General features: G+C 41.4%; 2 protein-coding genes across 14 annotated transcripts in view; one reads left to right on the top strand and one right to left on the bottom strand.

The window, feature by feature from the left end:
• Positions 1-26,521, top strand: part of GCNT1 (glucosaminyl (N-acetyl) transferase 1) — a 174,435-nt gene extending 147,914 nt beyond the window's left edge. The window contains exon 10 of the transcript XR_012516518.1: positions 1,021-26,521. The gene's annotated coding sequence lies outside the window, so the exon portion shown is untranslated. The remainder of the gene's footprint in view (positions 1-1,020) is intronic.
• The window catches only part of PRUNE2 (prune homolog 2 with BCH domain), a 537,643-nt gene continuing 526,001 nt past the window's right edge, over positions 15,195-26,836 (bottom strand). For 9 of the 13 annotated variants that reach the window (XM_074394630.1, XM_074394629.1, XM_074394635.1 and 6 more), the window contains 2 exons: positions 22,955-23,002; positions 15,195-18,013 (listed from right to left, as the gene is read on the bottom strand). In XM_074394630.1, the coding sequence (XP_074250731.1) occupies positions 17,983-18,013; positions 22,955-23,002 (79 nt within the window). In that variant the 3' untranslated portion in view covers positions 15,195-17,982. The remainder of the gene's footprint in view (positions 18,014-22,954; positions 23,003-26,836) is intronic. The other 4 variants (XM_074394637.1, XM_074394641.1, XM_074394640.1 and 1 more) reach the window with 1 other exon arrangement.

The following is a 26,836-nucleotide window of genomic DNA, read 5'->3' as shown; positions in this document are numbered from 1 at the left end:
TCAGTAGAGGTATAGTTGATTTCCGCTGGTAGAAATGATAACTCCAAAGATGATGTTTGATTGCTCAGTTGGATACCTAAATTTTCGTCTGTTAAGTAATTCATTTGAACATGCCTGATGTTACATCTCCTGGTTTTTTGTCCTTTTGACAGTCTTAATATCTTACTTAAAATAATTAATGAATTCAATACATCTTTGACATGTGTTTACTTTATATGAAAGTCATGTTTTTAACTTTCTTTTTGAGGCGAGGTCCCACTTTGTTGCCCACGCTACAGTGAAGTGGCATGATGACAGCTCACAGCAATCCTGGGCCTCAAGTGATCCTCCTGCCTCAGCCTCCCAAGTAGCTAGAATTACAGGAGGGCTCCACCATGCCTGGCTAAGTTTTTAACTTTTTGAAAATGGTACTTCAACAATTGGGAGGAAGCTCTACTTCTTTTACTTACAACTCTCATTTTCCTTTAAAATCACCTAGGCAGTATATGTCTTCAGGGATATCATAGCTTTAAATTTAGTAACATTTTAAACAGCTTGTCATCCAGGTTAGCTGGTTTTCTTGGAAGTGGTTCCTCCAGTCCCTGGCCAAGTTGCCCTGGCAGATGCTCTGTGGAATTGAGATGAGCTATTTCTTCTGAGTCCTGCCCAAATTGTAGATTAGTGAGCAAAATGAATGAATGGTACTGTTTTAAGCTACTCAGTTTTGGGGTTATTTGTAACACAACAATAAATGAGTGATACAAGGAGAGTTTCCTTTACATACATCTTTGTCTGAAATGTTTGTAACAAACCCCTGTTGCATTTAAAATTTTGTTCTTATTTTTTCTGGGACAGAGTCTTTGCTCTATTGTTGCCTAGGCTGGAGTGCAGTGGTTCAATCATGGCTCACTGCAACCCCGACCTCCTGAGCTCAGGCCATCCTCCTGCCTCAGCCTCTCAAGTAGCTGGGACTACAGGTGTCTGCCACCATGCCTAGCTAAGTTTTTAGTTTTTTTTTTTTTTTCTTTTTTTTTTTTGTAGAGACTAAGTCTCACCATCTTGCCCAGGCTGGTCTTGAACTCTCCTGAGGTCAAATGATCTTCTGAATCAGCCACCCAAAATGTTGGAGTTACAGGTGTGTACCACCGTGCCTGGCCTACAATTTTTCAATATTTTGAGGAAAAATTAAAATTAGAAACATAGCAAGAGTTTCTATATGCACTTCCTTTACTTATGTCCTAAGTGATATTCAATTTCAAAGTAATTCTAGTTGTCAAAAGATATTTCTTCAGCAAATACTGCTGTGACAGTTACTCTTGACTTCTTAGATCATTTTTCACTGGTGAGAACAGAACAGATGAAAGCTGTGCCTGTACTATAAGAATAGTCAGTATTATCGAGTGCTGAATTTATCGGTCATTTTCTTTCCTGCTGGGTCAATGATCCTTTCCTGGTATCATGTTCTCCAAGCTTCAGGTGAATGGATCGACCCTTTCCCTGTTCTCAATTTGGAGAAAGTGTTTTCCTGTGTTATATTTTTCATTTATGAGAGATTCCCATTTATTGAAGGTGGGGGGTTGGGGTGAGGCTATTTTTGCTTCAGAACTCATTGGCCATTCCATTGTTCCTCAAGAATGACTTCAGTGTGTGATGCTCCCCTCTCTGTGTGCATGTGTTCTCATTGTTCAACACCTGCCTATGAGTGAGAACATGAGGTGTTTGATTTTCTGTTCTTGTGCCAGTCTGCTGAGAATGATGGTTTCCAGGTTTATCCATGTCCCTACAAAGGATGTATGTACCTATGCAACAGTCTTGCATGTTCTTCACATGTATCCCAAAACCTAAAACACAATAAAATTTATATATATATTTGAAAAAAAAAGAGTGACTTCAGAAGACCAACATTCCTTGTGACCTTCAAGAAAGCTGCGCTTTTACAGGGCTGGCCCTTGGTGTCTCCTACCTCCCCTAAGGAGCTCAAAGGTCCCTCTAACCTCTATGATAGGAGACAGAGGTGGACCAAAGGAGTTCTCCAACTATATCCTCTTTGTTTTTCTACAAGCCTGTGAATCCATTAAACTAACCTATCTGTAAACCAGACTCTTTCTATCCGTGAAAGTGTCAACTAGAAGAGATATGTGGGTAGATAGCTCTTTGAGATGGACTTGCATTCTATCACAGTATCACCAATTGCTCCTTGCTCTCTCCCGCCTTCAGGGAGGGAGTGAGACAGGGAGAGGAAGAGGCTTGGCCAGATCTCAATAAAGCCCAGCTGGTTCAGCTTTTGTGTCTGTTCCGCTGTCCAGAGTTGTGTACATACATTTGGGAGCCAGAGTCCCACAGTGGCCACGGAGACCCCACAAGGTCTCCCAGAGCCTCAGGAACAGAGTTGGGGTAGAGAGTAGTTGGACTGACTGAATTTGCTGCTGAAAACTTTTCTTGAGTTGACACTTAGAGGCACAGGAATAGTGTTTGAGAGTCTTTAGGGAAATGTGGCCCAAGGTAGGTAATTTAATGCCGAATCTATGAAGAAAAGTTTTCAAATCATTTTTAAACTAAAAAATTAACTCTTACAAATCAGTAAATAATAGCTATTTGCAACTAACAAATAGCTATTTTTAATATATGCTTTCTAATATATACACCCATATATTACAAATATTAATATATGTTAATATACAAATATATTAGTATTTGTAATATATGGGTAAAAGTCATAGTCAACTCACAAAATAAGAAATACAGATGACAAGAAGTATATAAAAGGTGTTTGCTTTTACTAGTTTTGAAGAACTGCAAATAAAATCAATGGTGTTTTTTTTCTTGTTATCCACATGGTCAGGATTAAAAAGCTGCCAGTGTGCACTGGCAAAGATTCTCTCCTGGTTCAAACTCCAGCCAGGCCCCTCTGAGCCTTCTTCTTGGCTAGGCCTCAGCCTTGACTTGTTACAGCTACAGATTGCTTTGCAAAAACCTAGACGCCAAGTTAGTGTCTGTTTAAGTCTTTTAATGTAGGGAGAGGTGTGGAAAAAAATCAAGACCGTGAATAGGTTAGCTCTAGCTAGTTTAGCTAAGTTAGCTCAAGACCACCTGCCTAAGATGACCTAGGCCAGGAGACCCAGCCTCCTTTAAAAGACCTGCCTGAGAAAGCTCCAGACTGCCAAAATAATTCAGTGTTTCTTCAAACTGCCATCTGTGATAAGCCCCGACCACACTTTCTTAGAGCATTTACTAAAAAGGGCTTACAATTGTGAATCCTCCCTCTGTCCCTTTAAGATGTATGTGTATCCCTTGTAGCTCAAAATTGTTTTTCTCCGCTTCTGAAACTAACAGATTTTTGGACATGGAAAGATGTCTATAACACTAAGTATGCAAACATTCATTTATCTCTCTCTTTCTATGTGTAAATAGATACATGATGTATTTCGGAACTATATATAATTTTAGAACAGTAAAAAAGATCTAAAAAGTCAAGAGCAACTGTGATAGCAGTATTTGCTGAAGAAATGATTATATAATATTACTATAATACATTATTATATAGAACTATATATTATATACATAATATAAAATATACAATAAGTAATTATGCAATAATACAGAAAAATATATAATGAATTTATATATGTATATATAATTCATAGAACTGCACCTGAAAAGATTTTCCCTTAATATTTATAATATGATTTGGTGATCCTGGGTGATTGTTACCTTCTTTTCCACATTTTTTTCTAATAAGCATGTAGCCAGGGAGGTAGTACTCAGAAAAGAGTATGAAACTATTTTTTTTTTAATTGTATTTGGGCTCTGGGGTACATGTGCACGTCCTGCTTCCTGCAAGATTGTTGCATAGGTACATACATGCCATGGTGGTTTGCTGTCTCCATTCCCCCCTCCCCTGCCGTCGCCTACATCAGGCGTTTTTCCCGGTATTATCCCTCCCTATCCTCCCCACAGCCCCGCCTCGCCGTCCCTCCACCCCTCGACTTAGTCCTGTGAGTGTCCTGCCCTTCCCCGTGCCCAGGTGTGCTCATTATTCATCAACTGCCTATGAGTAAAAACTGCAGATTTTGATTTTCTGTTCTTGTGTCAGTTTGCTGAGAATGATGGTTTCTAGGTTCATCCATGTTCTACGAAGGACGTGAACTCATCTTTTTTATGGCTGCGTAGTATTCCATGGTGTAGCTGTGCCACATTTTTTTGTCCAGTCCATCATCAATGGGCATTTGTGTTGGTTCCGGATCTTTGCTATTGTAAACAGTGCTGCAGTGAACATACATGTGCATGTGTCTTTATGATAGAACGATTTATACTCCTTTGGGTATACACCTAGTAATGGGATTGCTGGGTCAAATGGAATTTCTATTTCTAGATCCTTGAGGAATTGCCACACTGTCTTCCATAAGGGTTGAACTAATTTACACTCCCACCAACAGTGTAAAAGTGTTCCTTTTTCTCCACATCCTCTCCAGCATCAGTCTCCAGATTTTTTAATAATTGCCATTCTAACTGGCATGAGATGGTATCTCAATGTGGTTTTGAATTGCATTTCTCTAATGACAAATGATGATGAGCATTTTTTCATATGTTTGTTGGACGCATATTTGTCATCTCTTGAAAAGTGTCTGTTCATATCCTTTGCCCACTTTTGAATGGGTTTGTTTGGTTTTTCCTTGTCAATCTGCTTTACTTCTTTGCAGATTCTAGATATCAGCCCTTTATCTCATGGGTAGATTGCAAAAATTCTTCCCATTCTGTTGGTTGCTGGTTTACTCTAATGATTGTTTCTTTTGCTGTGCAGAAACTCTTAAGTTTAATTAGGGTTCCATTTGTCTATTTTGGCTTTTGTTGCCATTGCTTTTGGTGTTTTAGTCATGAAGTTTTTGTCTGTGCCTGTGTCCTGAATGGTGTTGCCTAGGTTTTCTTCTAGGGTTTTTGTGGTCTTGGTTCTTATGTTTAAATCTTTAATCCATCTGGAGTGAATTTTTGTATAAGGTATAAGGAAGGGGTCCAATTTCAGCTTCCTGCATGTGGCTAGACAGTTTTCCCAACACCATTTATTAAATAGGGAATCCTTTCCCCATTGCTTGTTTTTGTCTGGTTTTTCAAAGATCAGATGGTTGTAGATGCGTGGCATTGCTTGTGAGGCCTCTGTTCTGTTCCATTGGTTTATATCTCTGTTTTGGTACCAGCACCATGCTGTTCTGATTACTGTGGCCTTGTAGTATACTTTGAAGTCAGGTAGTGTGATGCCTCCAGTTTTGTTCTTTTTGCTTAGGGTTGTCTTGCCTATGTGGGCTCTCTTTTGGTTCCATATAAAGTTTAAAGTGGTTTTTTCCAGTTCTGTGAAGAAGGTCAATGGTAGCTTGATGGGGATAGCATTGAATCTATAAATTACTTTGGGCAGTATGGCCATTTTCACAATATTGATTCTTCCTAACCATGAGCATAGAATGCTTTTCCATCTATTTGTGTCCTCTCTTATTTCCTTGATCAGTGGTTTGTAGTTCTCCTTGAAGAGGTCCTTCACATCCCGTGTAAGTCATATTCCTGAGCATTTTATTCTCTTTGTAGCAATTATGAATGGGAGTTTGCTCATGATTTGGCTCTCTGTTTGTCTGTTGTTGGTGTATAGAAATGCTTGTGATTTCTGCACACTGATTTTGTATCCTGAGACTTTGCCAAAGTTGCTTATCAGCTTGAGGAGGTTTTGGGCTGAGACAATCGAGTCTTCTAAATATATGATCATGTTTTCTGCAAATAGGGACAATTTGACTACTTCTTTTCCTAATTGAATGCCCTTTATTTCTTTTTCTTGCCTAATTGCTCTGGCTAGAACTTGCAATACTATATTGAATAGGAGTGGTGAGAGAGGGCATCCTTGTCTAGTGCCAGTTTTAAAGGGAACACTTCTAGTTTTTGCCCATTCCATATGATATTGGCTGTGGGTTTGTCATAAATAGCTTTTATCATTTTGAGATACGTTCCACTGATACCTAGTTTATTGAGAGTTCTTAGGATAAAGTGCTGTTGAATTTTGTTGAAGGCCTTCTCTGCATCTATTGAGATAATTTTGTGGTTTTTGTCTTTGGTTCTGTTTATGTGGTGAATTACATTTATAGACTTGCATATATTGAACCAGCCTTGCATCCCTGGGATGAAGCCTGCTTGATCGTGGTGGATAAGCTTTTTGATGTGCTGTTAGATTCGGTTTGCCAGTATTTTATTGAAGATTTTTGCATCAATGTTCATCATGAATATTGGCCTGTAGTTGTCTTTTTTAGTTGTGTCTCTGCCAGATTTTGGTATCAGGATGATGTTGGTCTCATAGAAAGAGTTAGGGAGGATTCCCTCTTTTTGTATTGTTTGGAATAGTTTCAACAGGAATGGTACCAGCTCTTCTTTGTATGTCTGGTAGAATTTGGCTGTGAAGCCATCTGGACTTGGGCTTTTTTTGGTTGGTAGGCTTTTAATTGCTGCCTCAACTTCAGACCTTGTTATTGGTCTATTCAGGGTTTCAACTTCTTCTTGGCTTAGTCTTGGGAGTGTGCAAGTGTCGAGGAGTTTATCCATTTCTTCCAGATTTACTGATTTATGTCCGTAGAGTTGTTTGTAGTAATCTCTGATGGTATTTTGTATTTCCGAGGAATCAGTGGTGATCTCCCCTTTATTCCCTGTTATTGCATGTATTCAATTCTTCTCTCTTTTCTATTAGTCTAGCTAATGGTCTGTCTATTTTGTTGATGTTTTCAAAAAACTGGCTCCTGGATTCATTGATTTTTTTTTTTTTTTTTTTTGAAGCATTTTTTCTGTGTCTCTGTCTCCTTCAGTTCTGCTCTGATCTTAGTTATTTCTTATCTTCTGCTTGTTTTTGAGACGTTTTTAATCTTGCTCCTCAAGCTCTTTCAATTTTGATGATAGGGTGTCAATTTTAGATCTTTCCTTGTTTCTCATGTCGGCATTTATTACTATAAATTTCCCTCTAGACACTGCCTTAAATTTGTCCCATAGGATCTGGTGCATTGTGTCTTCATTCTTGTTGGTCTCAAAGAACATTTTTATTTCTGCCCTAATTTCATTGTTTATCTATTTGTCATTCAGGAGCAAGTTGTTCAGTTTCCATGTGATTGTGTGGTTTTGAGTGCTTTTCTTAATCCCGAGTTCTTATTTGATTGCGCTGTGGTCTGAAAGACTGTTATGGTTTCCATTCTTTTGCATTTGCTAAGGAGTGATTTACTTCCAATTATGTGGTCAATTTTGGAGTAAGTGCAATGAGGTGCTGAGAGGAATGTGTATTCTGTGGATTGTCCTGTTAATGTCTATTAGGTCTGCTTGGTTCAGATCTCTGTTCAAGTCCTGGATATCCTTGTTGACTTTCGGTCTTGTTGATCTGTCCAATATTATCAGTGGAGTGTTAAAGTCTCCCACTATTATTGTGTAGGAGTCTAAGTCTCTTTGTAAGTCATTAAGAACTTGCCTTATGTATCTGGGTGCTCCTGCATTTGGTGCATATATATTTAGGATCATTAGCTCTTCTTGTTGCATTGACCCTTTTACCATTATGTAATGCCCTTCTTTGTCTCTTTTGATCTTTGTTGGTTTAAAGTCTGTTTTATCAGAGACTAAGATTGCTACCCCTGCCTTTTTTTTTTTTTTTTTTTTTTTTTTTTTTTTTTTTTTTTTTTTTTTTGCTCTCCATTTGCTTGGTAGATCTTCTTCCATCCCTTTATTTTTAGTCTGTGTGAGTCTTTGCATGTGAGATGGGTCTCCTGAGTACAGCACACCAATGGCTCTTGACTTTTTATCCAGTTTGCCAGTCTGTGTCTTTTGATTGGGGCATTTAGGTCATTTACATTCAATGTTAACATTGTTATGTTTGAATTCGATCCTGCCATTTTGTTACTGGCTGGTTGTTTTTCTTGTTAGTTGACATGGTTTCTTCATTGAGTCATTATTCTTTACCATTTGGTACGTTTTTGCCATGGCTGGTACTGGTTGTTCCTCTCCCTCTTTAGTACTTCCTTCAGTAGCTCTTGGAAGGCAGGTCTTGTAGCAACAAAATCTCTCAGCAATTGCTTGTCCCTAAAGGATTTTATTTCTTCTTCACTTATGAAGCTTAGTTTGGCCGGATATGAAATCCTGGGTTGAAAGTTCTTTTCTTTAAGGATGTTGAATATTGGCCCCATTCCCTTCTAGCTTGCAAAGTTTCTGCCGAGAGATCTGCTATGAGTCTGATGGTCTCTCCTTTGTGGGTGACTTGGCCTTTCTCTCTGGCTTCCCTTAGGATTTTTTCCTCATTTCAACCCTGGTGAATCTGACAATTATGTGCCTTGGGGTTGCTCTTCTTGAGGAATATCTTTGTGGTATTCTCTGTATTTCCTGAATTTGAATATTGGCCTGCCTTGTTAGGTTGGGAAAGTTCTCTTGGATAATATCTTGAAGAGTTTTCCAGCTTGGAATCATTCTTCCCGTCACATTCAGGTATGCCAATCAAGTGTAGATTAGGTCTTTTCACATAATCCCATAGTTCTTGGAAGCTTTGTTCAGTTTTTTTTTTTTTCACTCTTTTTTCTCTAATCTTGCCTTCTTGTTTCATTTCATTGATTTGATCTTCTATCTCTGATATCCTTTCTTCTGCTTGATCGATTTGGCTGTTGAAACTTGTGTATGCCTCACAAAGTTCTTGTGCTGTGTTTTTCAGCTCCATCAAGTCGTTTATGCGCTTCTCTAAGCTGGTTATTCTAGTTAGCAATTCGTCTAACCTTTTTTCAAGGTTCTTACTTTATTTTCTTTGGTTAGAACATGGTCTTTTAACTCAGAGAAGTTTATTGTCCACCTTCTGAAGCCTACTTCTGTTAATTTGTCAAACTCATTTTCTGTCTTGTTTTGTTCCCTTGATGGTGAGGAGTTGTGATCTCTGGGAGCAGAAGAGGTTTTCTGTTCTTTGATGGTTTCATCCTTTTTGCACTGTTTTTTTCCCCATCTTCACGGATTTATCTCTTTGATCTTTGAAGTTGGTGATTTCAGGAGGAGTCTCTGAGTGGACTTTTTTCTGTTGAGGTTGGGGCTATATCTTTTTTGGCTGGTAGAGGGCGCTGCTGGGCTCTCTCGGGTTCGGTCAGGTTGTTGGTGGGTGGTCCTGCCCTGGAATTTGTTTGCTGTTGAGATTGGCCCCGCCTTCCCAATGGCATCTCTCCTTCCCTAGCTGGATCTTCCTGGTTGGGGTCAAGCTGGTGTATTTGCTGCCAAGCTCTCTAGCGAGGGCTTCAGTTTGAGTTCTGTGTAGTTGTGGCCTCCCAGGCCTTAGGGTCTGTTTCCCAGCTTTCAACTCTGCCTCCCTCTGTGGGTCAGTCCATCCCGCTGGTGTTAGTCCAAACTCCCGCCCAGGTCCCTGCGACAACTTGCCGCACCTGCTGGAAGCCTCCGGGCAGGTTTGCATCTACCACGCATGGCACCCCACCGTCTGGCAGGGCTCTTGTGGATGGTAGGTTGCAGGAGGGATGAGGTAAGCACAGGATCCGAATCGGAGCACTGAGGGAGTGAAGTCCCCCCCGACCCTCCAAGCCAGCAGCACATTTCAGGTGAGGATGCATCCCGCCCCACCCTGCCCCTTCTTGATTTGCCCCCCTGGGCGGCTCTCACCCTGTGACTCCTTCCCTGGGCCTATTTTCAGTGCCCTATGAGTCCCACTGAAATAAACCCAGCACCTCGTTTGGAATCGTGAGCTCCTCTAGCCCTCTGCGTCTCCTTTGCTGGGAGTTACATTCTGGTGGTGTCTTCTCTCGGCCATCTTGATGTGAAACTATTTTTTATACTGAGAAAATTAATGACACGAGATATCAGTAACCACCATGAGAAAGATTCCAGTGAGCAGGGAAGAACCACTGGTGCTGTGTTGACCTCAGTTCTCTCATTCTCCAGCCGTGTGATCCTGTGTGTGTCACATAAATGTTACGTCCCAGCAAATGTTTCTGTGCTTATGCTTAGGTGGTGATGCCAGGGTAGACTGTTTTCTTTTCCTCTTCTCTCTACTTACGTATTTTTTAAAATAATCATGAACCACTTCCTTTTTTTAAAAAGTTTGAGACGGAGTCTTGCTCTGTCACTCAGGCTGGAGTGCACTGGCAGGATCACAGCTCACTGCAGCTTTGACCTCCCGGGCTCAGGTGATCCTCCCATCTCAGTCTCCTTGGTAGTTGGCTCTGCAGGTGCCTGCCACCGTGCCCAGTTAATTTTTGTATTATACAGGTGTGAGATGGGGTTTTGCCATGCTGCCCAGGCTGGTCTTGAACTCCTGGGCTCAATCTATTTGCCTGCCTCAGCTTTTCAAAATACTGGGATTACAGGAGTGAGGCACTGTGGCTGGCCGTGAACTACTTCTAATGACGACAACAACAACAACAACAACATCGACAAAAAATACCATGCAAAGTTTTTTTATTCATACCGGTTATCCAACCAGTATGGACTTTTGGAAATTGTTTTTCTGGTGAGAAAATAATTTTAAACATAAAATATGCAAATATTTTTATATTTGAAATCACTGGAAATCCCTTCTCCATTGAGGTTTTTTTTTTTTGTTTGTTTGTTTTTGAGACAAGTTTTGCTCTTGTTGCCCAGGCTGGAATGCAATGGTGCCATCTCATCTCACCACAACCTCTGCCTCCCAGATTCAAGCGATTCTCCTGCGTCAGCGTCCTGAGTAGCTGGGATTACAGGCATGCACCACCATGCCTGGCTATTTTTGTATTTTTAGTAGAGACAGGGTTTCTTCATGTTGGTCAGGCTCGTCTTGAACTCCTGACCTCAGGTGAACCACCCACCTCGGCCTCCCAAAGTGCTGGGATTACAGGCTTGAGCCACCTCACCCAGCCCTCTCCATTGACTTCTACAAGCAGGAGAGCTTTTTATGAGGCTCAGTGGCTTTTGTTAGTATTATCCAGTGCGTATGGCAGAGACTAGAGTTCCCTCTGCAATCCTTTCTATCTGGCCAGTGACATAATTTGAAGTAAACTTGAAAGGTAAACTCAGCATGCAGCAGCCAGAATGGTCCATCCTGCTAGCTCCACTATGTGTAGTGACGGCTGGCTCTGGAGCTGGTCTTTCTTGGGGCCTACCGTGTCCTCTACACCTCACCTGTGTGCCCCGCTGATAGCCTGCTTAGTCTTAAAGGCCAGCTCAGATGTCCTAACTGGAAATCTGTTAATCTTGCTTAGTATTTAATTTCACTTCTTCTGAAAACCAATTTTGCTTTGCTTCAGTCACCACTCCCTTGCTTCGGTCACTATGGCTTGAGTGGGGCTGATTCCCTTCTCTCTCTCCAAGGGTAAATGACCCAGGCCCAACTAAGCCTGCATGATCCACCCCTCCAGTTACAGTGGTTGGCTCATAGATAGTCAGGCAACTAAGCCAGTCCAATGAAATGCAGCCTCGGGTCTTCTGCTGGGATTAATGGGAGGAAGGTGATCCTTTCAAATCGGTTGAATCCCAGTATGTGTAATTTCAAAGACAACAAGGTAGTACAGAAATGGTCTCACCAGCTCAGGGAAGTAAGACTATACTACCCCGCCTTCTCAGAGATTGGAGGGAGCACAGAGAAATGATGGTGGGAGTTTGTAGTCTGAGGTTGAAACCAGAATTTGAATAATCTGAAGAGTTGTGCTGGTTGAAGTCATGGAGAAACAGCAGAAAAGCCTCCTTCTGAACATTGAGAAACACCTTCACTAATGGGTAAGAGAAAATAGAGGAGCTCAAAGAGGAACGTTCAGAAGGCATTGGGGGTATGGTAGGTGGAGTTTCCAGGCAGCCTCCAAGCATCCCTCCCTTTGGATAGTTACATCCTGTGTCCTCCTCTCCTTTTGAGTATGGCTAGATCTAGTGACTGACTTCTTTAAAGAAATTTTTTAAATTCTTTCTTTTTTGGAGATAGAATCTTGCTCTGTCACCCAGGCTGGAGTGCAGAGGGGCAATCATGGCTCACTGCAGCTTTAACCTCCCACGCTCAGGAGATCCTCCCACATCAGCCTCCCAAGTAGCTGGGACCTCAGGCAAGTGCCGTCTCGCCTGGCTAATTTTTGTATTTTTTTCTGGAGATGGGGTCTTGCCATGTTACTCAGGCTGGTTTCAAACTCCTGGGCTCAAGCTATCTGCCTACCTCAGCCTCCCAAAGTGCTGAGATTACAAGCATAATCCCATAACGTCACCAAGAACCCTGAGTTAGTGAATATGGATCCATTGCTCCTGGGGCAGCCAGTAAGTCACTGTGTCACTGTGCCCGTGACTTACTTCTAACCAACAGAACAGAACAACAGTGAAACAGTCAATTCTGTGACAGGTTGCAAAAAATTGTAAGTTCCTAGCAATCTTTCTCATTGGTTTCAACAAAATGAGCCGCTGTGCTGGAGGGACCCATGAGGCAGAGAACTGAGAGCAGATGTTAGCTAACAGCCAGCAAGAGATAAGGTGCAGCCGGGCGCGGTGGCTCAAGCCTGTAATCCCAGCACTTTGGGAGGCCGAGGCGGGTGGATCACGAGGTCAAGAGATAGAGACCATCCTGGTCAACATGGTGAAACCCCGTCTCTACTAAAAATACAAAAAATTAGCTGGGCATGGTGGCAGGTGCCTGTAATCCCAGCTACTCAGGAGGCTGAGGCAGGAGAATTGCTTGAACCCAGGAGGCGGAGGTTGCGGTGAGCTGAGATCGCGCCATTGCACTCCAGCCTGGGTAACAAGAGTGAAACTTCGTCTCAAAAAAAAAAAAAAAAAAGAGATAAGGTGCTCAGTCCAGCAACCATAGAGAAACTGAACCCTGCTGATGATCATGAGGGTGAGCTTGGAAGCAGATTCCGTCCCAGCTGAACTTTGACTGTTTCTTGTTAGAGACCCTGGACTAACTCCTTTATTGTACCTGTGAGAGACCTTGAAGTGGAGGACCCAGATAAGGTGTGTCTGGATTCCTGACCCACAGAAACTGAGATGATAAATGTGTGTTGTTTTAAGCCACTAAATTTTGGAATACAGTTGATCTTCATTAGTCACGGGTTTTGCACTTGCAAATTTGCCGACTCGCTAAAATTTGTATCCCTAAAATCAATATTCATAGCACTTTCACAGTCATTTACAGATATGTGCAGAGCAGTAAAATTTGAATTGCCCGAGATACACACTCCCTGCTGAGGTCGCACAAGGTGAGACTCTGTCCTCTTGTTTCAGCTCTCAGCAACAAGTATCCTTTTCACAGTCTTTGTAGTTTCATGTATTTTTGCTTTGCTTTTTTTGCATGGTTGTGCTTTTCGTTGATTTCACTGTTTAGAATGGCCCCTAAGCTAGTGATGAGGTACTGTTTGGGATTCCTAAATGTAAGAAGGCTGTGATGTCTTAGGAGAAAATACGTGTTGCGGAAGCTTCATTCAACTGTGAGTTATATTCAGGCTATTGGCTGTGAATTCAGCATTATCAAGGGAACAATATACATTAAATAAGAAATCCTTAAACCGAAGCACACATAAAACAGGCTTATGTTGACCAGCTGCCCCAGGAGTAAGGGATCAGTATTCACTAACTCAGTGTTCTTGGTGATGTTATAGGATGTAACTACTGTGGAAAATGAGAATCAACTGTAATTTGTTAATACAGCACTAGGCAATGAATACAGTGGGAAAGCAGGGTAATTCAGCTCACTGCTCTAAGGCAGAAGTTTCACAAGGAAAGCATAATCCAGTGTCAAGGGTGATAGGTCCCTCACTAGAAGTAAGGCTAGAGAGATCATGGGTAGCAGCTTTATCAGTGTCTAACGTCTGAGTATCATTAGAATGCTTATATATTGAGAAGAAATAATTTTGCCTGGTTAAAGAGGGTTATTTTGAATGAAAGTGAATGAAACTATCTAGGAAAATCAGCCTGGTAAAGAAGTCTCCTTGCTCCATGAAGCCCACAGCTGTGTGAAGATTGATGTGTCAAAAGGCACCAGCTGAATTAAAAGCTCCATGACTGCATAGGATGATGCAACCTGGGGCGGGCTTCTGGCACGCAGCCGTACGCAGACACAGCCAGCCAGGGACATGGCACACGAGAGAAGCTGTAGAAGGAAATAGCTCCTTGGGGACCCGCAGTGCCCCAACTCAGCTTTTCTGTAATCTATGACTGAAAGTCTTGGCTTCGACAACTGAAAGTTTCAGTTGTCCTCATTGATTTTTAACTTCAGCTTATAAAAGGCCCCTTATGATTTTGATTTTTAATCAGGCTCCCAACTTTATCCCTGATCTCCACGCCCTACCCTCACTCAAGTACGTGGGTTAAGTCCTTAAATACATGTGGATTTTGGATAATAGGTAGTTTTGTGTGTGTGTTTACGAGTTACGTTAAGTGGCACTGTGCTCTAAACATCAAGTTTGTTCTTTTCCCACTCTACCGTATGATTTAAGTGTCGCTTTATGATACGGTTTGTTGTTTCTCACAGCTGTGGTATACCATAGGGTGTATTCACCATGCTTTCCCCAGCCCTCTCCCCCGCGCTGGACACCTCGCCTGCGTCCAGTTTCCACCACCATAGTTAGGTCCGGCAGCAGAATGAATGCAGTAGCACATCTTGTAGCTGAATGCCTTTCCTTTGCCTGCAATTACTTGTCAGCCTTTTCTTCTGCTTCTTCCCTTTCTTGCGTATAGGACAGTATCTACCAGAACTGATTTTTAGATCACGAGAACACGCAATGTCTCACTTTTTGTAGAGCAATTTCTCATTTGAGTGGTCCAACAACTTTCTCAGAGGTTCACATGTGTTTATTAAGTTAAAAAATAGCACAGTGGTGACTCTCAACTCTGGTTTTGCCTAAAGGTTGTGCAAGTGTTGGGGGGGGAACCCCAACTAAAAATAAAATGATATTGAACACATTTTAATTTAAAAATAAATATATGCCATTAAAAAGGCAGAGGGCAGAGAAAGGAGAAGACAAAAATCAAGTAACCATGAAACACGGAGATGTATCCAAAGTGAGAATCGCTTATCCAAAGAGTAAATAACACAGTTGAAAAGCTTGGTGTGTTGAACTCTGAGATATGAAAGGCAAAAATGAAGAGAGAATCAAGTCTGAGTGACCAGAAAAGCCAAAATGTATACAGTCCGCCAGTACCAAGTGCCCAGCTAGACTGACGGCCCGATAAAACTGCTGCAAACTGAAGCCAAAGATTCTCGCTGACTCAAAGAAAGAAAACCGTAACACGCAGAATCAATTTTTATTTCTGAATTATACCGCGAGGCTATATAGATATATTGTATCATTGCAGATTTTTATATTAGTCGTTTACATTAGGGAGAATTTATTTACCAAAACGAAGTCTAATAGATACTTTATTCTGAGCAATCCCATATATGATAGAAAAACCTTTAGACATATAAAAAATTAATTTGTGCACATCTAAATGTTTCTAAGGGAACAAACTACCGAGGCATGGTAATAAGACAAGAGTTGCAGACATAGTACCATAACTGAATATTTAAAATGACATCTTGATGAAGGCTAGAAGTAGCGATTTCCTCACCTCAGAGAATGTCTTCGAGGATAACCCCGCAAAACATTATATGGCTTCAACAGAAACTTCTGAATTTTCTTCCACACTGAGCCACTGCCCTCAAGCAAACTTTCCCACTCCTTGACAGTATCTTCTGTGCAGATTTCAGTTCTTTCTCTTAACCAAGGAGCTTGGAGAAACAATGCTTTTGCCCCAATGACCCCTTGGTTCCCTTAACTACAGATCTACAGGAGACGTGCAAAGCAGTTCCCGGAAGTCAGAACCAAAGCAAGAATGCTCAGAATGCAAGAGCTAGAGAGCTAAATCAGGCGAATGTTGACCTCTGTCTACCTATCTGCTTAGGGATTATTTTTCTAGGATTCATCTAGGATTCTATTTACTTGGGGTGAAATTACATGGTAGCTTTTCTCTAGCACATGCAATTAAATTAATGTGTCTTTTTAAGATAATAAAATAGCAGATACTTAAATATTAGAGTGGATATGCAGCCCACAGAACAGCTGAAACAAAATCATTGATTGGGACAAATGCCTACAATTTTCATGTAGGAAGATGAGGCTCCCAATGGCATACCACCTGAGTAGTTTTCCATAGATGAGCTGGACAAGTTAAAAACACATATAAATAAATGGTGAGATTGTTGTTATGTCTGTTTGGCTCTAATAGGAGCCCTCTATGAACAGCTCTACACCCTCAGGTTGGCACCACTACACTGAACACTGGATTCTTTATTACTTCCTGTGACTGGGTGACCATGGAATTCATTTTACAGAATGGAACGCTACCGAGTGAAAGTGGCAAATAGGTGAACAAACAGGAATATTGGGTAACCGTATTTACGTCAACACGACGTTCTGGGAGAGGCATAATTTGGGCTTTCAAAGTGGAGGTGGCTTGTGGGAGGGGTGGGCTGTAGGGCTTTTTCTGTCCAACAAGCCAGATGTTAGGAGGAAGGAGATCCAATAGAACATACAATTCAATAAGACACGAGGTTGAAAGGATCAAGAGGAGAAAACAGAAAACTGTAGAGGCTTATGGAGGAAAGAGGGATGAACTGTATGTGTGGAAGGACAGGAGGAGGCAGACGTGAAGAAATGAGGTCAGAGAAAATCAATCACCTATCTACTTCAAAGCAGTTCCAGGCCCCTTATACCCAGGGCACCAAGTGTTCTGGACAGCTCTCCCCAGCGAATCTTCTACCATCAGTCTATGGTGAAACCCTTCTTTCTCCTTCATTTTTATTTCTGCCAGCTTCTTTGGAATAGGTGACACCGGGGACTAAGAATGGTTCCCAGAGGGAGGCACAGACCTCAGCAACGCCTGCTAAAAAGGGTGCTTCTAAGAAGACTTCCTTTTGGCAACTGCAACCTAGGCTGTTATCCTGTGGGTAGGGCTCCTCATCTTTCACAGCAGGCCGTTTCTTGTATCTTACTGTCTGGATGTCAAAACATTGATTTTTGACAAAAACAAATTAGTTTGTAGCCCCATGTGTCTGTTCTGTTAGAGAAACTATCTACATACAGTTTGGGGTGGAATAGGAAAGGATGCAGTTGCTGGAGCAGGGGTCAGCCAAGTTTTTCTCTAAACACGGTCAGTGTTTCAGGCATTTGGGGACATATGGGCTGTCGCAGCTGCTCAGCTCTGCGGTTGTAGTGTGAAAGTAGCTGCAGACGGTACAAAAACAAGTTGGTGTGGCTGTGTTTCAGTAATGCTTTCTTTATGGGTACACTTGAGTTCTTGGCACTTAAAAGGTTAACAACTTGAACTGAGTTTCTGGCCTGAAGCTCAGAGAGCTACCAAACATGTAACACTGATTCTTAAATTAGACCAATTTACATAAAATATGATGCCCAATTTGACAACTAAAATGAAGCTGACGTGGACTAGAAAGCCTGGCTTCCCTTTGAGAAGTTAAAGCAGATTCTGGCAAACAAGAACAAAGTGGGCACTTGGCTGATGATGGTTTTACACCTTGTGTGGTTCACGGTTGCCCTCATCAGGCTTAGGATTTTAAAGGTGGAGTTATACAGGGGTAATTTTCCTGGGGAGAGTTGAGCCCTGTGTACTTTAAACCTAATGCAATCACCAAAGGGAAATCCAGCTAATCTATGGAAACAAATCCACTCACAGTTAACAGTGGATTAAAGGTATCTTACTGTCCCTTACACCAGTCTAAGGGACAAAATATCACTGCACCGTGTTAACGAAGTATTGAAATGGAAGGTCCTACTGTCTTGCTAAGGCTCAACTAAAATCTCTGAGGCACATAACTGGCAAAACAGGACAGTACACACAATTTCATAAAGCATGTTAAGAGTAAACAAACTCCCTTCCTATCACTCCCCTTAGAAATTTAGAATGGCACCAGGTAGTGCAAAGTGGAAAAAGGTAACATCAGCCCTGTCTCCTCCAGGTAGATATGTTTCAGCAGAACCATGAACCAGAAAAAGCATCCTCTTATTCCAGCGTGGCCAGCTAGGGCTTTTCTTTCAGCTTCAAGTCAATACTGTGAAGAAAAGAAAAAGAGTGAGAAACCAAATGAGAAGCATTTAGTAATGATGTGGGTGGCACTGTGTTTGCTTTTTTCCTCAAAGGACATACTGAAAATATTTAAATCATGCAAGTTTCTTAAAATAGAAAAATCTGGTAAAACACAGTCTTCTTCTCATCAGGCTTTTCTCCAAAATATGAAATCTGTTTATTTTTACAAAATCGTTTCTGGAAGCATTTTATACCTTTTCAAAATGATCCAGGGAAGTAAAAAACTCATGGGAAGGCTCATTCCCAAAGTCAATTAAGATAAAGGAGCATGAGTGCATTCTGGAAATCATGCCATTTTACTTATTTTTAATAAATGACCTTTCCTTGTCAAACAAACACACGTTCTGCCTGAAGTAATGTCTGACACGTGCTGAACAGTAAGAAACAGTAAGCAATAAACCACCACCAAACATTTTCTAGGAACCAAAGGATTTGACTGAAAAGGGGTGAGCCTCCCTTACCGAGATGGATGTTTATAACTAAAGAAAAGCTTGTTTTTCAGAAGGTCAAATGGGTTCCCAGATATCTGAGGAGTAAGCCTAAAACTTGCTCAAATCCTCTTGGGTGGATTCCTACCGCATCCACCCAAGAGGAAGAAAACCAAAAGCCAGTAAATAGAGGAGGAATTTCAGTTGTGATGAAAGAGAAACTATTAGTTTGCAAAGGGTGATTTGGGACATATCTGTGGATTTTGCTTCTCTCTGCCCCTGAGCCATAAGCTTGCATGTGGAAAAGGTCACTGTGCTTTACTTGTGGAATTTGTAGCAGCTGAGCACGTTCATTCTAGAAGCTTTGCAGATAAAGCCACTGGTAACTCGCGCTGTCTGCCCATCCAGTTTATGGTAGTGAAGTATCTTTCATTTGAAATATGGTCAGCAATTCCATCACTTATTAGCAGTGGGGACTTGGCTAGGTCACCTACCTTATCTAAGTTTCCATTTTTGTATCTGTAAAATGGAACGATCAGAACTCTCTCACAACTTGCTAATGCATTTACAATTATATATAGTGAACATACATCGTAATGTCTGTTATTAGCAGCAATAGGACCTCAGTGTTGTTTTTTTTTTTTTTTTGAAATGAGAAAATAGCTCTTTGCTTTATTACCCTGCTTGCACCAGTCTTGTCTCCTTTGGGAAGCCAAGTCATCATGACTATTTCTAGTTCTGACTTGTTTTCTTACTTGCAGAGTTTGATTTAGAGGTATCCTCTTTCTATCCACTGTGACCCTGAGATTTTTTTCTTACATACTTTTATAAACCAGGTCATTTTTTTTTTAAATCTTGTTTCTGCTTTGAAAATGTCCTTCCTGGCTGCAGTTGTTCCCAGAAATCTGTAGTAAGTTTGATTTGGTGATTGGAATTTGATTCTTTCTCTCACAGTGTCGGTTGACTTTCTCCCACATCGAAAATATTTACTAAACCAAAATTTGAGGCACATTGTCTAAAAATTGTGAGTGGGTCCGAATATCTGAAATAGTCTTGTGAAGCTTAAAGAACATGGTTACCTTATTTCACCATCCTGGACCCTGAGCCAATACTTATACCAGAATGCCCATCTCATTTCTTTCTTTCTTTCTTTTTTTTTTTGAGACAGAGTTTCGCTCTTGTTGCCCAACCTGGAGTGCAATGGTGCAGTCTTGGCACACTGCAACCTCCGCCTCCTGGGTTCAAGCGATTCTCCTGCCTCAGCCTCCCAAGTAGCTGAGATTACAGGCATGTGCTACCCTGCCCAGCTAATTTTGTATTTTTAGTAGAGATGGTGTTTCTCCATGTTGGTCAGGCTGGTCTTGAACTCCCAACCTCAGGTGATCCACCTCGGCCTTCCAAAGTGCTGGGATTACAGGCGTGAGCTACCACGCCCAGCCTCAATTATTTCCCATACTGGCTTTCTTGTAAATCTTCTAGGCTTTGATTCGTCCCTTCAGCTTTTGCTAACCCAAAAGCTAAAAGATGAGCCTGTTTACCCAGTTTATGAAATAAATGAGATAGTCAAAAGTGAACAGTTTTCGTGTAAGTAAATACAGGAAACCACTTGGAAGGTGAATATTTGAGAGAATAGCAATGTTGTGGAGTTAATGAAGCTATTAACAATGCTGCTAATTTAAGCTTCCTCAGATAGAGCCACCTTTGATCATTGAAATTTCAACAAGTATGTAAAAATATAAGGAGGCAGGTTGCAAGTTGCAGAGCATGAAGGAATCCATAAAATCCAAACCTAAAAGGGAAAAAGACAAGCACCCGGGGCTATTTATTTATTTTTTTTTTTAGCAGTATCCTTTTTGGAAAAAAAAAACTACTTTTAATCAGAATTCAATAGTCTTAATCTTTGGGCAAATGGGCTTAATTTTCTATAAGTAACTTTTTCCTGAGACAGAGCAACCTTCTGATAATTTTACAACAGGCTATTTTTGTGTCTAACATGTATGGAATGAGGTCCTTACAAACTGTCTGACAACATCATTTAATGATCAATAAAAACATCTGCATTTTATGTAAAAGAAGAAAATGGGCATAACCTTCCCCTCTCTCTCTGAGGAAAATAAGAGGCCACTATGGTATCAGCACACACTCCATCTTATTCTTGGCTTGATTGAGCCCATTGGAAGAACCCTTGCCCATTTTGCCCATTCAGTACCAGCTCTAGAAGGTGTAAAATGCTTCCACACAGAATGCTCCTCTGTCCCTGATGGCCTGCAGTGTAAAGGAGCCAGAAGAAGATAAATGAAGCCCTCATTCTAATACTAAAGAAAGCCAGAAATCCAGGGCTGAAGTCAGAAAAAGAAAAAATCTTGGCTACTCGTGCCCCTGATCCCAGTCTCATCATCCACACTGTGATCATGTGCCTCTTAAAGGCACAGGAAAGAGAAGGCTGAAGAAAGGGAAGCCTTGAGAAGAATGTGTTCTTCTAAAAAGTGGGAAGTAACAATAACAATATGTAGTATCCCTCCCTCCTCCATGCCCACCCCTGGAATGAACCCAAACAAGAAGCAGTGCTTTTCCCCTTCCCAACCAAAACAGCCCTACATAGGAATAAGGAGCAAGACAGACAAGGCAGGCAAAGAAGTGGGTAAGCCCCAGGATGTAGCAGCGACGGGCCGGCCATTGGCTGGGCTTCCAGAAGGGCCCTCCATGCCGTTTGTTAACTGTGGGCTCTGTTAACTGCTAAAGGTGCTACTTGGCTGTGGGACGAAATCGTCGCAAAAAGAATTATCATGGACCGGGGCATCGAGGTATATTACTGCTTTGCAGAATTTCATGTGCCAATTTGCTTGAAGCAATTGTCTTCATCTAAAAGAGGTGGGATAAGAGTGACCTTTGGAAAAATAGATGTGTGATTTCAAAAGTCTCTTTATAGTCTTTGTTCTTTTTTTAAAATTTTCTTTAAAAAAAGAAAAAATTCCTTGCAGAGCAGGGCTAACTCACAGGCCTGCACCCAGAACTGGCCCATTCTTTGTTCTTCATGCACTTTTTCAGTTGGGACTGTCTCTGGAGTTTTTGTGCCTAAACTGCCTTTAAGCTGCAAGGTCAACATGGCAAATGCAGAGATATTTCACTATAATTTTCCAACTTCCTTTTAGACCTCAGTGGAAAAGAGGTCCAAAGACAGCAAAAGGTGACAATAGAGACACTTTAAAATTGGCCTTTCCCTCTGCTTCCTGATTCCTAGAAACAAGGACAATACTAGATTCTCCACAGCTCAAACCAAATTAGAAGCTTCTTGTTGGATGACCAAGTTCTCTCTGAAAGCTTGCTGGTGACCATAGTTTATTCCCTGAAACTGACTTGGCCACGAATTCACTCTGTTCTCTTAGGTGAGTAGTTCTGTCCTTCATTAAATTGGAAGTGGTACACCCATGTAGCATTAAGACCACCTCTTTCCAATTTAAAAACCACTGGCCCTGGAACTATACTGCCAAGCTCCAAATTCCAGTTCTGAGCCTTTTTTATAGCTATAAAACAGTTGACTGATCAGATCGTCTCTCTATGCCTCTCTCCCCCCGTCTGTGAAATGTACCATAAACTTATTCTGAGGATTAAAATCAGACACTGCGTGTGAGGCTTTTTACAATCTGGAATTTTTACAATCTGGTAAGAATTCGCTACGTGTCCGATTTCTGCTTCTCACAGGATGGTAATCATCCAAATAGATTATTCCTACAGTCTCATCCAGGCTCGAATTCCTCTTGGACGTTGCAAAACAAGCACATTTTCTCTCCATTCCACCAAAGGATTAAATGGAAGTTCCAACTTCTACTAATTAAAATAGAGATGATGTCATTCAGAAAACAGAATTGCATTCCTCTTGCCCAAATGTTCTTACATCTGGCCCTAATACTCATTTTCTTCTCATTTTTGGATTAGAAAAATAGAATGCCATGTCAATAGGTTGTCCTTAAGAAATGTAAGGGGTGAGCCGGGCGCGGTGGCTCAAGCCTGTAATCCCAGCACTTTGGGAGGCCGAGGCGGGTGGATCACAAGGTCGAGAGATCGAGACCAACCTGGTCAACATGGTGAAACCCCGTCTCTACTAAAAATCAAAAAAAAATTAGCTGGGCATGGTGGCGCGTGCCTGTAATCCCAGCTACTCAGGAGGCTGAGGCAGGAGAATTGCCTGAACCCAGGAGGCGGAGGTTGCGGTGAGCCGAGATCGCGCCATTGCACTCCAGCCTGGGTAACAAGAGTGAAACTCCGTCTCAAAAAAAAAAAAAAAAAAGAAATGTAAGGGGTGATCGTGAGTGAAATGGTGTGAACCTGGCAAATTTAGCTTCAAGTTTGTAATTTCAGGAATGGAGCATAGGAAAGCTGAACATCTACACAGGGTTTACCCAGTCCTCAGTCTTTCGGAGCCCAGCCATACAACACTATAAGTAACCACATAGCTATTGCTGATGGTGAATTCTTACTCCTTCTCCATAGAAGACATTTCTGGATCATTGTAAAGGCAGCTAGTTCTGAGAGCAAAGAAAAAGCAGAAAGCAGTCAGCATTTCCCCACTGTCACCACTGTGAAAGCACAACAGATTTGGGGCATTTGAAACTGTTTAATGTGGTCCCATTGCTAATACTGCACCAACCCATACCTGAACAGATGATAGCTGTAACCCTTACCATCAGTTTTGAAATAGACAGATTGCCCACCATATAAAAACACAAAGCAAAGATTAAAAACTCCAAACCCCTCCTCTCTCCTCATTTTTTCCTGCCTTTTCAATTTGTCTTATTCAGGGGACATATTACAAAATTGTATTGGTACCCCAAATAATGAAATACTTTACACACACAGGAAAACCCCTCTCAAGCAGCCTAATTTTATTCACCCATGAACACAGTTAACTCTCAGTTTTAATGAGAATGAGGATTCCCCAATACACTGAAAGAAAAAAAACATCAGTGTCGGCTCTGCTTGTTGTTGCTGTTACAGAAATAACAGGACACTTACCACTCCACACAGCTGAGCTGTGTCCAGGTGATACAAACGAATCCTACCATTCACCTCCACTAAGTATGCCCAGAAAACAAATGTAACCATATAGAATAATGAAACAAAAGTTTTTATGGCATTTATGCTTTTTGTATATTATTAGCTGTTTTTGATATTCCATACTGATGTGATTTCTCTGTTAGCAGATATCAATTTTTTTTTCTATTCTTGATGAATTCTTATTACACCTCAACTTTTATACGCCTCCCGTATATTTTGTTCGTTTGTTTTTGAGACAGAGTCTTGCTCTGTCGCTCAGGCTGAAGTGCAGTGGTGCGATCTCGGCTCACTGCAACCTCTGCCTCCCATGTTCAAGCCATTCTCCTGCCTCAGCCACCCAAGTAGCTGGGACTACAGGGGCATGCCACCATGCCCAGCTAATTTTTATATTTTTGGTAGAGGTAGGGTTTTGCCATGTGGCCCCAGGCTGGTCTTGAACTACTGGACTCAAGCAATCCTCCCACCTCCGCCTCCCAAAGTGTTGGGTTTACAGGCGTGAGCCACCATGCCCTGCCTCCCATAAATATTTTATTACTGAGAAATAAACGCTATTTAAAGAGCTTCTACGATCCTTTTTAAATGCAGTGGTCCTCTTTGTAACATAATTTCACAAGCTAATTTATCTGTTTTCACATAAGAGGATCCATGATGAAGGTCCAGGCAGAAGGCTATCTCCCCAGGCGAGATAGCAGCCTGCCTTCCTCACTCCCTACCCTTCTCGCTGGTGGTCTGATATTTTTATAGGGACTGTTCAACAATTCCAGTGAGCAAGGACAGTCAAGTTAGTGTTGACAGCGTGCTAGAAAAACATAGCAAAGCCGGAATGGAATCAAGAAAGGGCAATCTTCCAAACTCAGCTTTGCTGCTTTTTAATTTTGAGTAATCCTCCCAAGGAAAATAGCAATTTGCAAACCCTTTAATACTGTCACTCCAACGGCAACACATGGATGCTTCCCAGTGTTCAAAATAAGCATGGATCTATGTATGCTATTTACCCTTCAGAGGCATAATACTTGCTTTCCTGTATAGAACTAAGGGTTTAAAGAAAAGACAGGCAGGCTGAGCAGATCACCTTCTGAAGTCTATTAGAGTTGGGGTGCAGTCTGAGGGGTGGTACGTTGTGTATGTGAGGGGAGAGGGAGGATGCTGGGAGACACTAGGGGGAATAAGGCAAGACAGTGGACAGATAGGTTTTGTTACGTGACCAAGTGTATGTTTGCCTTTGGTTAGACCTGGCCTGAAGCTTGCTGAACAAGTCCAATGGAAAGTCAGGCGCATCTGTCAACAGGAAGAACCTGGGTATATCTGGCTTCTAACCATATATCTGCAGTGAGCATGTTTATTACAGAGTTTCTCCTAGAATTCAGAGGCTAAAAGGTAGTTGAAAAGATCTTGCTGGTAGTCGAGATGGTGGCATTCTAAGTCATTCCAATCACCCGTGGGGTCAACAGAGTAGAATTCTTTCTCCTTATACATTTTGAAATGCGCACATATATTTCAATTCCTCATCCATGTGCTGTTACCATCAAAAAGTCAGGATCAAAAAACCCTAGAGGGAGGATTCTTCAGGCAGATGGCTTACCCACTGAATCCAAAGCAAGAGCATAGACTTTTAAAACAAACCTGATTATTTTTATTTGGCCCTTGACTTTTAGGCAGTGGTTCTCAAAGCTGGGTCCTGAGACCAGCCACATCAGCATCACTGGGAACTTGCTAGAAATGCAGATTTTTTTTTTTTTTTTTTTCCTTGAGACAGGATTGTACTCTGTTGCCCAGGCTGGAGTGCAGTGGTAAGATCGATTAGCTCACAGCCTCCCATGTGATGGGACTGCAGGCACATACCACCAAACCTGGCTAATTAAAAACTTTTTTTTGTAGAGATAGAGTCCTGCTATGTTGCCCAGGCTGGTGTCTAACTCCTGGCCTCAAGCAATCCTTCCCCCTCAGCCTGCCAAAGCACTGGGATTATAGGGGTGAGCAACCTCGCCTGGCCAGAAATGCAAATTTTTAGGTTTCACTCTACAGCTGCTGAATCAGAAAGTTTAGGGGTAAGTCACAGGATTTTGTGTTTTACCATGTGCTCCAGGTCATTGTAATGCACAATAAAGTTTGAGAACCACTGCTCAACAGCAGTGAACTGACTCTTAAGCAAATTCATTAATTTATGCAGCATAAATTTACTGAGCATCTACTATGTACTAGGCATGAGCATAGTACTTTCTTAAGGAGGGTTATCAAAACATCTCATGACCATCTGAACCATTTAGACATGTCAGGGGAGGTTAGGTAGCAGGTAGGGAAGAGAACAAAATAGTGGATGTAAGAGAAAAAAGAGAAAGCAACACCACCAACCCTAAAACAATCATTTTACGGTGGCAGCTAAGCAGAAAGTGTAAATATAGAGAAAACAATTCTATTGAAGGAAGCAAGATTTCATGGTAATAATGAAAGAAACATGATAATAGGACTTTATAAATAGATTTGTTTGAAAAATTATTGATGTTCTCTTCCCCTATTTTTTGTCTTGAAAATGGCTCTTTAATTTCATAAATATGTTATCCTGAAAAAATAATCTGAGAGAGTTCTCCCTCTGGGAAATCTCATGACACAAAGCAGTTTGAGTGCAGATAAATGCTAAAGGGTGTGTTACACCAACACTCAGTTCCTGGATTCCTAATATCATCCTCACTTCCACAACTTCTTATTTGTAACAGTTGGGATTGAGACTAAGAAAATTTTTTTAGAATAAAAAAGTACACAGTGTTGAGTTTTGTTAGTCAAATTAGGTGTCGGTTATCTTGACACAAAATGAGAAGATTGGAATATTATAACAGTCAATTCCACTAATGCAAAACTTTTGTTTATAGCTTCTGAATTTGTCTTGCTTAAAGACATTGCTCATCTGTCTTTTTTTTTTTTTTTTTTTTCATTGTATTTGGGCTCTGGGATACATGTGCACATCCTGCATCTGCAGGATTGTTGCATAGGTACATACATGCCATGGTGGTTTGCTGTCTCCATCCCCCCGCCCACCCCATTGCCTACATCAGGCATTTCTCCCGGTGTTATCCCTCCCCATCCTCCCCACACCCTTGCTATCTGTCCCCTGATTCCACCCCCTGATCTAGCCCTGTGAGTGTTGTTCCCTTCCCTGTGCCCAAGTGTTCTCATTGTTCATCACCCACCTATGAGTGAAAACATAAAGTGTTAGGTTTTCTGTTCTTGTGTCAGTTTGCTGAGAATGATGATTTCTAGATTCACCCATGTCTCTACAAAGGACATGAACTCATCATTTTTTATGGCTG

Source organism: Saimiri boliviensis, chromosome 2 (genome assembly GCF_048565385.1).
Source record: "Saimiri boliviensis isolate mSaiBol1 chromosome 2, mSaiBol1.pri, whole genome shotgun sequence".
NCBI lineage: Eukaryota > Metazoa > Chordata > Mammalia > Primates > Cebidae > Saimiri > Saimiri boliviensis.
The sequence above is the reverse complement of the archived record's forward strand: the minus strand, read 5'-3'. Positions and strand labels throughout refer to the sequence as shown.